Here is a 12,729-nt window from a genome sequence, read left to right as displayed (position 1 = left end):
GGGGAGAGAAAGAGAGGGGAGAGAAAGAGAGGGGGAGGGATGGATGAAAGAAGCAGACGTGGAGGGACAGCCACATCTTAAACACACAATTTTAAATGACTGTGATAAACCCTTCCCACTCTCTTTGCATGAAGACTGAACTAACCTCCAGCCAGCATTGCAACTAGAACAATGCCACACGACCAGATATCCACAGGTTCTGCACGGAACTCCTTTCTCCTCAGCAACTCAGGAGCAACATATGGCAGGGTGCCACACATCTTATTCAGTAACCTCTCACGGCTATTGTGCCTGTATACAGTCGCCAAGCCAAAATCAGAAAGCTTCAGATTATCTAGAAGGCAAACAAAAACAAATGGCTAGAGATACTACACATGGAGTCAAGGTCATTGGCGTAATTACAATCAAGCCCTTTTACAGGGTTTTCACATCGATGATGCACTGACTGTGGGCAGGTTTGCAGGCTTCCCTCACTTTGGTCACATAGCCAATAACAGCTGAGCAACATCCCACTGATGCTGCTAAAGCCTAACTTCTCAAGGATTGCTAAAGTTGTAGTTTATGGCTCTCCAAATGGAATTAAAAGAAATACTTCAGGAACACCTAAGAGACACTGATCTGCGAGCCAGGGTTAATTTCGGAACAAAAATAAAAGGAGCAAGAGAAGATTAACCGGCCTGTTGAGCCTGCACTGCTATACTTGTCACCAGGCTGAAAAATAGAGTAAATACAGGTCAAGTTTTTCTTGCACTGGCCAAAGGTAGTTGGATTTAAAGGTTTCCTTCCACTCAACTGGTCTGCTTGTTTGACAATATAAACAAGACATAGCATGAAGTGAGCTGTTTCTCCGTTTATGGCCAGCAGGAAATCAGGGAGCATCTGCTCCAACCCTACACATTGCTTACATCTAGTTTCACACACTGAACAAGGATCACCATCTGCCTCCACCAACCTTGATGATTATAAATTTGTGCACATAAATTTTTAGGATGGGGTCCGGGGAAAAACAAAGCTGGAAGCAGGAATTGGAATGAAAAACAACATTTTAAACATTAAGCCAAGGTAAACCTTTGTTTACACAGAATTACTACTCTTGATACAAAAAGTGTGGCATCAAGAAGCCGGAGTTAAACTGGAGTCAACGGGGACCAATGAGAAAAATCTATTAGTTAGAATTATACCTGGCACAAAGGAATATTGATTACAATCATCTCAGCTTCAGGATATCACTGCAGGGGTTCCTCAGGTAGTATCCAAGGCTCAACCATCTTTAGCTGCTTCGTCAATGATTTAATCTCCATCATGAAAGGTCAGAAATTGGGATGTACGCTGATGACTGCAAAATGTTCAGCAGATTTGGAACTCCTCAAATACTGAAGCAGTCTATGGTCAAATGCAGCAAATGTCTAGGTTTGGGTGGACAAGTAGTAACATTTGCTCCACACAAGTGCCAGGCAATGACCATCTCCAACAAGGGAGAATTTAACCATCACACCTGTTGGCATTTAATGGCATTACCCTCATTGAGTCCCCCACTATCAATATCTTGGGGCTTATCATTGACCAGAATCTGAACTAAAGTAGCGAGGCCTACAAGAGCAGGCCTGAGTCTGTGAATCATGTATGAATAACTCACCTCCCGACTCCGCAGAGTCTGACCATATTCTACGAAGCACCAGTCAGGATTGTGATGGATTATTTTCCCAATTGCAGTTCCAACAACACACCAGAAGCCTGATAACACCCAGCACAAAGCAACCGTGTTACTGGCATCACGTCCACAAACATTCGTTCCCTCCCCAACTAACACTCCGTAGCAGCAGTGTGTACTATCTACAGGATGCACAGCAGAAATTCACCAAGGTTCCTTAGACAACATTTTCCAAACCCACAACCACTACTATCTGGAAGGACAAGGGCAGCAGCAGATACATGGGAACACCACCACCTACTACTTTTCCTCCAAGCCACTCACCATCCTGACTTAGAAATAGATCACCGTTCTTTCTATTTTGCTGGGTCAAAATTCTGGAACTCCGTCTTTAACAGAATTGTGTGAGACTGCAGCAGCTCAAGAGGGCACTTCCGGTCATCATCTTAAGGGCTAACAATTGAAGCCCACATCCCACAGATGAATAAAAACAAATGTTGCATAAATAACATTAAAAACAGGTCATTGATCCCAAAAGTCCACACTAGCAACATATGGTCCCAATCAAATCTTCTCCAATCCTTACAAATTTAAACCAGCATTAGCCTCTATTGGCTACTTCATCATGTGCTTTAAGTGCATGTATATCATTCACCTCAACCAGTTCTTGATAGCATAATCCAGAGTCTTAACACCCTTTATGCAAAGATGTTTCTTCTGAATTCCTTACTTAATTTCTCAGTGAACAATTAATGTTGATAGCCTTCAGTTCTGTTTTGCCACATGAGAGGAAGCAACCACTTGTAAAGTATTTTATAGTTTTAAAGACCTTTAAGGTCACCCTTCTTCATTTTCCAAGAGAAAAAGACAGTTAGTTATCTACTCCTCATAAAAAGATTTACAACCTTGTTTTGTGTGTCCCCTCCACTACCTATGTCTTTTTAATATAATAAAGCAAGCGAAACCCCCACAGATGCCAGAGTGTGGTCTAGCCAAGGTTCGAATCAAGTTTAACCAGGTGACGTTTAGTCAATGTGAAGGTAGTAGGAACTTATGTTTAGGAAAATACTCAACCGGCAAAGTAAGGAAATACTTCAAGTCAGGACAGGGCAATTTCACCGTGGGAACAAGCTTAAGTTAAGCCATAGCATAGGTATGAACTCCAAGGGATTTCACAGAGTCTTTTACTGAAATGAAACAAAAACAATTCTTGTTCAAAATAACTAATATTCATCCAGCTGATGAGTGCACTCCCTACTGCCAGATGTATCTGTAGTAATTGATAGAAGTTATCACCCATCACAGCAACCTTAATCATGCAGATTCAAAAGATAAGGTAATGAAACGGGGTAAAAATTGCCAAAAAGATTATTTCTATCCTTTACAAGTTAGTTCAGACGAACAAAATGGCCTCAAATAATTTTTGGTTCCATCCAGTTCACTTGACTAAGGTCTACAAAACGATGAGGAACATGATAAGAATATGCCTTTTCAATATTAGAGTTGACATTGATTTAAGGTAAGGGACCGGAAGTTTACAAGACATTTAAGGAACAATGTTTTCACCCAGAGGGCGACAGGCATCAGAAACTCATGGTGCAAAGGGGCATAAATGCAGTGATGGTTCCAGCCTTTAAGTATTTAGATGAACATTTGAAATACCATACAAGGCCGCAGGCCAAGTGCAGGGAAGTGGGATTAAAAAGTAGATACTTGCTTGATGACCAGCTAGGATGTGATGGGCCGAAGGGCCTCCTATCATGCTGCAATCTGCTATTACCTGAAAGCACGCTGCACTGAAGCACAAGATCCCCATTAGATCCACACTAAAATGGTCATGCTCAATAGTAGAAATCAAAGAGTGAGGAACTGTAGCCAGGTCCAAGACTTTATACAACCACGGTTTTGGAAACACAGAAAACCACGGACAGTAATCAGGGCAGGAACACTGGTTGACTGTATCCTTCTCACTCATAGGCATTGAGGCCAACTGTTTTTACTGCATTGAGGTTCTGAGAATCCAGTATCAATGGAAAACTGAAACTGGAAATTATCCTGATCTGCAAGTCTCAAAACACTAAAGGTCATTCAAGAACCAATTTTTCCTGGGTCAATTTTCTTAATTCTTCAATTCATTTAAGAGGATTTATTTATCATCCAAATGCAAAATCAAGAAAAGTGGGAGTAGGGAGTGGACAGATGCTTAAAAACAAATTTAGTCACAATCACTGACCTTTCTTATAGGATTATCTTTTGCTTGTTGATGGGATGTGGGCATTGATGACTAGGCCAACGTTTATTGCCCATTCCAATTGCTCTTTATGTAAAGGAACATTCCTTTTGCTTTGTGGTTATCAAGTGCAGAGTTCAAACCCTACTCCAGGTGGTCCCAAAAGATGCAGACTGGAGCAGCAACTCTGATGAAAGAGGTAACATCCAACAGGAGACTCTTACCGGATAGCTCTAAGTAACTTATCCCTCGTCCTATTGTTTTGGAGCTCAATAAGCCTCACACAGTATAAGACTAAGGCCTTTCTCAGCTGGTACAAAGCTGACTATCACAACATATCAGACATTTTTGCCTGCATATTCCAACAACCAGATAATCATTTCTGCAGTATAGATCGGAGCCGTGGAATCCCCAATGTGGCAGGCACCCGGGGATTTCCCTGAGAAATTGAAGAGTCTGATCAATGGCACGTTTTGCTTCAATTAATAGTTACATAGGAAACATCGGAGGTTAAGAATCTAGTCTAACTCCTGGGTAACATTTAAGCTGACTCACCACATCCTCCCTCCTCTCTCTCCCGGACCCCAACTCAGAATCCTCCTCTCACTTTACAATCCATCTTTACTTACACATCCACCCTCTCCCTGCCAGACCACATATGCCCATTCATCCAGACATAAACATGCTGTCATTTATCTGACACCCCATCCACAATATGCCCTAACATCCTAACCCCACGCAATCTTAACATTCTCATCCTGTTATTGCAGCCGTCAGAGAGGTTGGCTGTGCTGCGAATTTAAAAACAAAAATCACAGAATACAGCAAAAGATGGGGACATCGTTTCACTTTCCCCAGTTATCCTGCACTACACGGGAGGTGTTAGATTTCAGGTACGCTGCATATTTTTGAAGGAACAACAATCATCTCCTGCCAGAAGTTGGGACATCATGTTGCAGTTGTACAAGATGTGGGTGAGGTTACTTTTTGAGTACTGTGTACAGCTCTGGTCACTCTGTTATAGGAAGCATTTTATTAAATTGGAGAGGGTTCTGAAATGATTAACAAGGATGCTGCCAGGACTGGGTAGTGTAAGAACAGGCTGGATAGAATCATAGAATCCCTACAGTGTAGAAAAAGGCTATTCAGCCCATCGAGTCCACACCGATACTCCAAAGGCCATTCCAGCCCAAGACCCACTCTCCTACCGTATCCCTGCATTTTGCATGGCAAATCCATGGCTAGCCTTAACATCCCTGGACACTGTGGGCAATTTAGCATGGCCGATCCATCTAAACTGCACATTTTTGGACTGTGGGAAGAAACCCGCACAGACACAGGAAGAACATGCAAACTCCACACAGACAATCACCCAAGGCCAGAATTGTACCCAGGTCCCAGGTGCAGTGAGGCAGCAGTGCTAAGCACTGAGTCATCGCTCGCCCATGCTGCAATAGGTTGGGGTTTTTTTCACTGGAGCGCCAGAGGTTATGGGGTGATTTTATAGAGGTTTATAAAATCATGAGGGGCATAGATAAGGTGAATACCAAACACCTCTTCCCTAGGGTAAGGGAGTTCAAAACTAGAGGGCATATTTTTAAGGTGAGAGGAGAAAGATTTAAAAGGGACCGGCGGGGCAACTTTTTCACATAGACGATGGTTCATATGTGGAATGAGCTGCCACAGCAAGTGGTAGATGCAGGTACAGTTTTAACATTTAAAAGACATTTGGACAGGTACATGAATAGGAAAGGTTTAGAGGGATATGGGCCAAAATCAGGCAAGTGGCACCAGTTTATTTCGGGAAACTTGGTCGGCACCGACAAATTGGACAGAAAGGTCTGTTTCTGTGCTGTATGACTCTACGATTCTAAAATGGAGGAAATAAGCAGCAGAGTGGCAATGATTGCTACTCCTCAGAAAATCCTGCCCCATATTTTACGTAGAGAAGAGTGTGACATCACATAAAGAACCTTCTCTACTCTACCTTGTTACCCACATCAGTTACACATCATTTGGTGCTCATGACTTAAAGCATTTGTTGTAAAAATTCAGCTCAAGCTTTCACAGAAACCTGGGAGGAATGGGACATGGAGAACGGTTGGCCTTTGTGCCTCCTTCATCATGAAAGACGAAAAGATCAGCTTTTTTTTTGTTCCATACCTCGGTCATCGAGCAGCAGATTCTCCGGCTTGATATCCCTGTGAGTAATTCCAATGCTATGAAGGTACTCCTAGGAGGAAGAAAAATAGAAGCCTTTACTCTGAATTATTTTACAGCGCCTCCAAAATCTCCAGGCTCACAAAATACAACGAGATGACAGACTGAAGTGAGAACTACAAATCCAAATATAGCAGGTTTGGCAGGGTTAACAGGTCAGATGTGGTTACTGAGCTATAGCTTAGGACCTCTGGTTTACAGTGCATCTGCTTTGTTTCGGCTTCAAGCAGGACTTCCAATACATATTTTGATATTTCTCATTTGATTAAAATAGAATGTGATAGTCTTAGTAATTTATAGCCTTGGTGGGTGGACAAACCCAATTTTGGCAGACATTGAAAATATACGTGTACGAAGGTAAGCACTACACAATCCACCTTTAGTTACACTGTCCGATGCCGCACAAGGAAACTTGCTGTAGCATGCCCCTGCAAATCGCATAAACATATCTAGTTTCAACACACCTAGTTTTTTTTTTAAAAGGTTCAAAAAGGCAAAGAATTAGTATTAGAAAAACCAAATACTGCAGATACTGGAAATCTGAAGTAACAACAGAGAATGCCAAACAAACAGCATCAGTGGTGACAGAAATGGAGTAAACGTTTCAAGTCAATAACGTTTCATTGGAATGTTCAAAGTAGTTAGAAAGTTGAAAACAAAGTTGTTGAAATTTAACAGATTTGGGTAAGAATAGGAAGTACATAATATAGACATCAACCATAACAGAAAAAGAAATAAGGGCTCTCAACTACAAACAAAGCATCTTCCATGAATCACACAAAACAGCAGACTTAGCTTGGGCCTATAGGGGATTCCACAGCAAAACATTTTATTTGGAAGTGAGTGGACTCAAAGAAGAAACTGCACAAGAACATGTTCAGCCAGACAGCGTGGTGATGGACAAACTTCCCTTCAATGAAGAATGAAAGTACTTACCACTCCTGCTATTAGCTGCAGGAAAAATCTATGAGCATCCACTTCAGGCATACCCACATCAGGTTCTACAGAAATACAAATCAAATCAGTCAGAGCATTAATCTGCTATTACCGTGGAATTACATAGGACAGAGTGCACAGAAACAGGTCATTTGGCCCAACCAACTCATTACTGTTGTTATACTTATCTAATTGTACATTCATAACCCTTTGTTGCCTTGTCCCTCATCTGTTTGTTCAGTTTCCTCTTAAACAGGTATATAAGATTCCCATCAACTACTCCCTGAGGTAGCCAGTTTTACATACTTACACCGTGTGGGAAAAGTTTCTTCTGAACTCCCTACTGGATATTTTGGAGACTCTTATATTCTAGCTCCTAGCTACACTCTTCATCACAAGAGGAAATTATCTCTGTATTCACTCTATCAAAACCTTACCTATCCCCATTAAGTCATCCTTATTTCCACCACATTCCACCCCAAGAAAAAAAAAAAGGCTCATCCCATCAAATCTTTCAATATGAACATATATTTCTGATTTCACCCTGGCAACTGTTTTCTCCATCCTCTCCAGCATCTCTAAATCATTTTTATAAGATGACGACAGACGGTACAGTACCTTGTAGCCTAATCAAAGTTCAAAAGAGAATTAGCACAACTCCCCTACTTTTCAATCATACATTGTCAAAAAATTAAAAATACTTGTGCCTGAAATTAAAGCATTTTGCTGCACACCAGTACTAATCGTTTGACTTAAATCCCATCCTCCAGCCCATGCTCAGACAGAACACAGTAGCATGATATTGCTCCCCAGAATGCTGTTAGAAGCACCACATATGGAAGGTTCACTGAACCAGCTAATGCAATGAACTAAAAGTTACTCCATTTGTTAGTGTAAAATCTGGCTGACCAAGCAAGTTCAAAAATGCACAAACCTGAAAAATACAAAAAACCTGAAGTCAGTTGTGGCACATCTTACTGCCCCAGTTCAGAGTAGCTGTCTCAACACAGATTGAAGACCAACCCCAAGACGACAATAACAACAAATTACATTCATATAACACCTTTGTTAAAGTAAAACTGCTCCCTGTGTATGAGATGAGCGTCATCAAACACTCAACCCCAGGTATGTAAACTACTCTACCAGAAGTCTGAATTCCAAGGGGAAGTTAAAACGGCTCTTAAAGAGGATCCCTGCCAAATACCAGTCACACCTGCAAAACCACCAATCTCAAAACTGAGACATCACCGCAATAGAGCATTCGCTGCAAATATTACAACTCAATCCTGAGGGCCTACGTGCTGCCAAGCAAAATCTGACTGGATATCCTACAACCCAACACTCCATTGACATCTTATGCCAGCAGGAAACCCATGTTGGAACTGAAGCAGTAACTTGCTATGGCATCAAAGGTTTTAACCAACTGAGCTACTCCCTCAAGTCTGGTCCAACACTGACAACATTGTCAACATTCTGTGACATTGCAGGTCAGCGGTGTTCATATTGCAAACATATACATCAAAGAAAATGTATGACTGCGCAGCGCTAAGTATTAAGATAAGCAGCAAAACTTGGATAAAGACTCATGTTTTAAGGAGAAACTTAGACGAAAGGGGAGATGAAGAGGCAAAGTGATGAAGACAGAAAATTTGAGAGCTTACTGCCCACAAGACTCTAAATAGTTCAGTACTAAGAAGCGCATTTTTACCCAGATGGTCTTCACAAGCAAACATTTACTGGAAAATTGAAGTTGCTTCAACACTACATAAGCCAGCATAAAATTTACCAGTTTGATATCAGTTATATCGTACTTTGTCTCCTTTGCCTTGTTATCTCCAAATTTGGCTATTCCGACACTCTCCTCATCATCATCCCATCATTTGCACTCCATAAACTTCAGCCAGTTCAAAACACTTATATCCCAATTCCTCATGTTGAATCCCATTCATTGAAAACCTCAGTGTTTTCTGAGCCACACTAGCATTTGTTTCTTCGACATTTCTTCCTTGTTTTCAGGTCCCTCCCTGGCCTCACTCATTGCTATTTCTTTAACTTTCCCAAGTCATACAAGATACCTACACAACAATTCTGGCTACTTACGTATTCCCAAACTACTCACTGCATAATTGGCTGCCTGAGTCCAAACTGAAAGGAGTAAAGTCACCAAAGTCCCAGAGGACCATTGAGCTGCTCTCTCATTATAGAGACACAACTGGGGATGGTTCAACCTGAGGGCCACTGCCCCCATCAGGCGAGGGGAGAGTTTGAGAAGAAGAGTCTGGTATGGGAACTGAACCCATACTATTGTCATCACTCTGCATTGCAAACCAACCACCCAGCTAAGTGACCTAACCAACCCCCAAATTACAGAATTTCCTCCTAAGACCCTTATTCCTTCTTTAAAAATTGACCTCTTTCACCGTGCTTTTGGTTCCACGCCCTAATAATTGCTGAGAATTTGTCAAATTTTGTTTGATAATGTTCCTTTGAAACACAGACATTTTACCATGTTGAAAGGTGTTATTTAATTGGAAGTTGTCTGTCTTCCTGCCATGTCAAAGTTTAACTGAGATTCCTACCTATTCGATCAAAGAGCTCTCCTCCACTGCAATACTCCAGAAACAAGTACTGGATGTTGCCTTCACGCCGATGTCCATAAAAACGGACAATATTTGGGTGGTTCAACATCTTATTTATGCAAATTTCCTTCCTGATGTTCTCAGGACAGTCAAGAGCACGTGCAGTGTCCACTTTCTTCACCGCGACTGCCTCCTCTGTTCTCCGGTTCACAGCCAACTGCACCCTAAAAAGGCAAACAAAACCTGCTCAGGCTACACCACTGAGGAAAAGAACACCAAGAGTACTGCATCTAATGCAGGACAAACATCTTAAGAAACATTCAAGGAAGCAGGCAACTTTTCAGGTGGTTTCATTTCTAATTCACCTCTTCCAAATCACATGAATAAGCAGTTGAGACTCACTCGCCATATGCTCCTTCACCTAGTGTCTGCACCAGATCCCAATCCTCTACAAATGGAACTGCCATCTTCTCAGGCAATCACCAGGAATACTGAAAATAAAGGAAGTTACTCATCAATACCAAAGAAAAGGATAAATTACACAAAAGAATTAACCTCACTTGGGATAATTTAACTTTTCCTCTGCCCCTCCAAATACAACTCCTGACTCAGAGCTTCAACTTCATGGACTCAATCACATCATGTAGAGCTGGATATTGTGATGTCTAAAATCTTTTAGGCCCCTTGGGACTAGATGATGGCAGAACTTGGATTATCCGCTGGGATAGTTGAGAACAGGCACGTGACAAAGGTGACCATTTTACTTTCATATGTCTAAACTAGCCTGAGGCTCTTCTCTCTTTTGGATCTGAGGTTAGCAATTTCTCCTGTACTAACCTGCGAAATATTCTGCGAAGCAAGCTCCTCACATTTAATTGCCTTATTTAATATTTAGGCTTTGGGGTGCCAAAAATACTGTTCAGTGTTTACAATTATTTCAAGCATGTTATTTAAGTAGCCACCCATTTAACCACATGCTGTATTCCAAAAGACTTGTAATAATGCTTTTCTTTCCTTCAGTCACCATGTTCTGCAGGCCAAGAGAAAATGTCTGGTGTTCGGATAATTTTGTTTATTGGGCAGCTGGATTTGAGGTACTTTGTCTTAATCTAACATTACAGAGGGTAAAGACTTCCAAAGATAACAATAATAACAGTATATTATGGGCACTCTTCCAGTTTGGATTTTTGTGCTCCAGCACTTGGGAACAGAGGAAATAATTATTAAGGGCACTGCACTTTGGGCACATACTTTTGAGTTTATGATGAATTTTCTGGCATGTACAGTAATGCTCATTTGCTTGAAATGTACTCATGAAGTGCTTCAGCACAAACTATTGTTTTCATCGATTGTGAAACCCTTTTCCTTTAGAACTGTTCATGCAGATTTTCTTGTCAAAGAGTTACACTGCCAGGCCCAGGTACTGTTGTCAGGCTTCTGGGCCAGTGCATAAATCCTGTTTAGTGATCATTAAGTAACAGCTTCTTCTCACCCACATTTAAACATCTGCTCAACAAAACTACCTCCCTGACCATGCTTCTGATCACTGCCCATAATCCTCCATTGGACATTTTAGCTTGCTTTAATGTAATGTACACCACCACAAGATCTGCATTAGCACCAACCCAAACAAGATATCATATGGACCACAAATCAACAATCATTAGCTTGTTAAAAATGGCAAAACAGAGATCGAATAATCGACAGCATCGCAACGCACCAGAGGTTCAAAGCACAAAGCAGAGAAACCACTCCAAAAATAGTTCAGAGTGTATGAGTTTCTTCTACTTTTACTTCCAGCAATCTCTATCCTTACTGATATAAGGCATTAAATACCTTGCAGGACAGCACCAATTCCATGTGGCCAAATTCAAGCAAATAGCCAACAACTATCCTGCAAATATATCCTTTAGTATTGAGTTCATGATTCTCAATACAAAATGTCCAAAAACTGCTGAAACTCACAACAATAAAGAATTTAGTGCAACAACCAATTCGCATCATTAGAATTTTGGAAAGAGCTGCCTGTTTTTGATCAATTCAGCATTTTTATCCTGTAGATTGTATGTTAACTTCTGACATGTCTGTACTGTTGAAATTTCTTCAGCCTAAGGTGTTCCAGTATGTCTCAGGCACAGGATTTAGTAACACTTTTTGGTGTTTTCTTTGCTCAACTCTCCTCAATTCCACCATTGTGTGTCAAACAAATAAGATCCTTTCACAACCTACTCAATAAGTTTTGAACTTTCTTATCAGCATTTTTGTGTAGGTACCTTCCCTTGCTAAAATATTGTGTGGGTTTGAAGCAGTATCAGCCAGACAATGTCATTGTAAACCTGACCCGACAACAAGCTCACTGAAACCACACTGAGCACCAGCAACACCCCAAAACCAAAATTTTCTGTTCCAACAAACCCCGCCTCCCCTCCTCAAACCCATACCTCCCACACAAACCAGAACATTCACCCCGTGCAGATAACACCACCCTCACATCACCCCAAAACCAGAAACAGGGCTATCCATCCCAACTTCCACAAAACTAGGACCTGCTCACCCAGACTGTATCCACAACAGGACCCCCAACCTCAACAATTCAATCGAGAACTCTCCCTCCTCACAAATGAGGACCCACCCCCATCTCCCCTCCCAAAGACTCTCCCATCTCCAAATCAGGATCTTCTCAGTCCCATGACACCACCACACACACCCACCAACCCTCAACCCCTCTCGCCTCCAAATCCAGACTGTCACCACCAGCCAAACCACCCCCTGCCGCATAGATGATCCCCGGGGTCAGACACACAGCCATCTCCTCTGCAGGAGTTCCTGGTTTCTCCCATTCTCTGTCTACCTATCGCTCTTACATTCTCTCTTCCCCCTCTCGGAGTTTCACACTCACTACCCTCCTTTCCACCCTCACACGATCCTGCATCTCCCCTCTCTCCCACGCGCACGCACCCTCACACGATCCTGCCCTCCCCACTCTCTCCCAAGCGCCCTCGCCCTCACACGATCCTGCCATCCCCACCACATGCACACACTCACTCTCTCTCTCCCTCACGCGCGCACTCTCTCACTCTCACTCTCCCTCTCCCTCACGCGCGCACTCCCTC

General features: G+C 42.1%; 1 protein-coding gene across 3 annotated transcripts in view; it reads right to left on the bottom strand.

Moving 5' to 3' along the window:
* chek1 (checkpoint kinase 1) overlaps positions 1 to 12,729 on the bottom strand; it is a 47,541-nt gene that overhangs the window by 24,673 nt on the left and 10,139 nt on the right. The window contains exons 1-6 of one of the 3 annotated variants that reach the window (XM_048615674.1): positions 12,656 to 12,666; positions 10,019 to 10,107; positions 9,617 to 9,840; positions 7,038 to 7,102; positions 6,045 to 6,114; positions 146 to 334 (exon numbers count right to left, since the gene is read on the bottom strand). In XM_048615674.1, coding sequence (XP_048471631.1) covers positions 146 to 334; positions 6,045 to 6,114; positions 7,038 to 7,102; positions 9,617 to 9,840; positions 10,019 to 10,083 — 613 coding nt within the window. In that variant the 5' untranslated portion in view covers positions 10,084 to 10,107; positions 12,656 to 12,666. Of the gene's footprint in view, positions 1 to 145; positions 335 to 6,044; positions 6,115 to 7,037; positions 7,103 to 9,616; positions 9,841 to 10,018; positions 10,108 to 12,655; positions 12,667 to 12,729 lie in introns of those variants that run through there. The other 2 variants (XM_048615673.1, XM_048615675.1) reach the window with 2 other exon arrangements.

Source organism: Rhincodon typus, chromosome 32 (assembly GCF_021869965.1).
Source record: "Rhincodon typus isolate 14 chromosome 32, sRhiTyp1.1, whole genome shotgun sequence".
NCBI lineage: Eukaryota > Metazoa > Chordata > Chondrichthyes > Orectolobiformes > Rhincodontidae > Rhincodon > Rhincodon typus.
The sequence above is the reverse complement of the archived record's forward strand: the minus strand, read 5'-3'. Positions and strand labels throughout refer to the sequence as shown.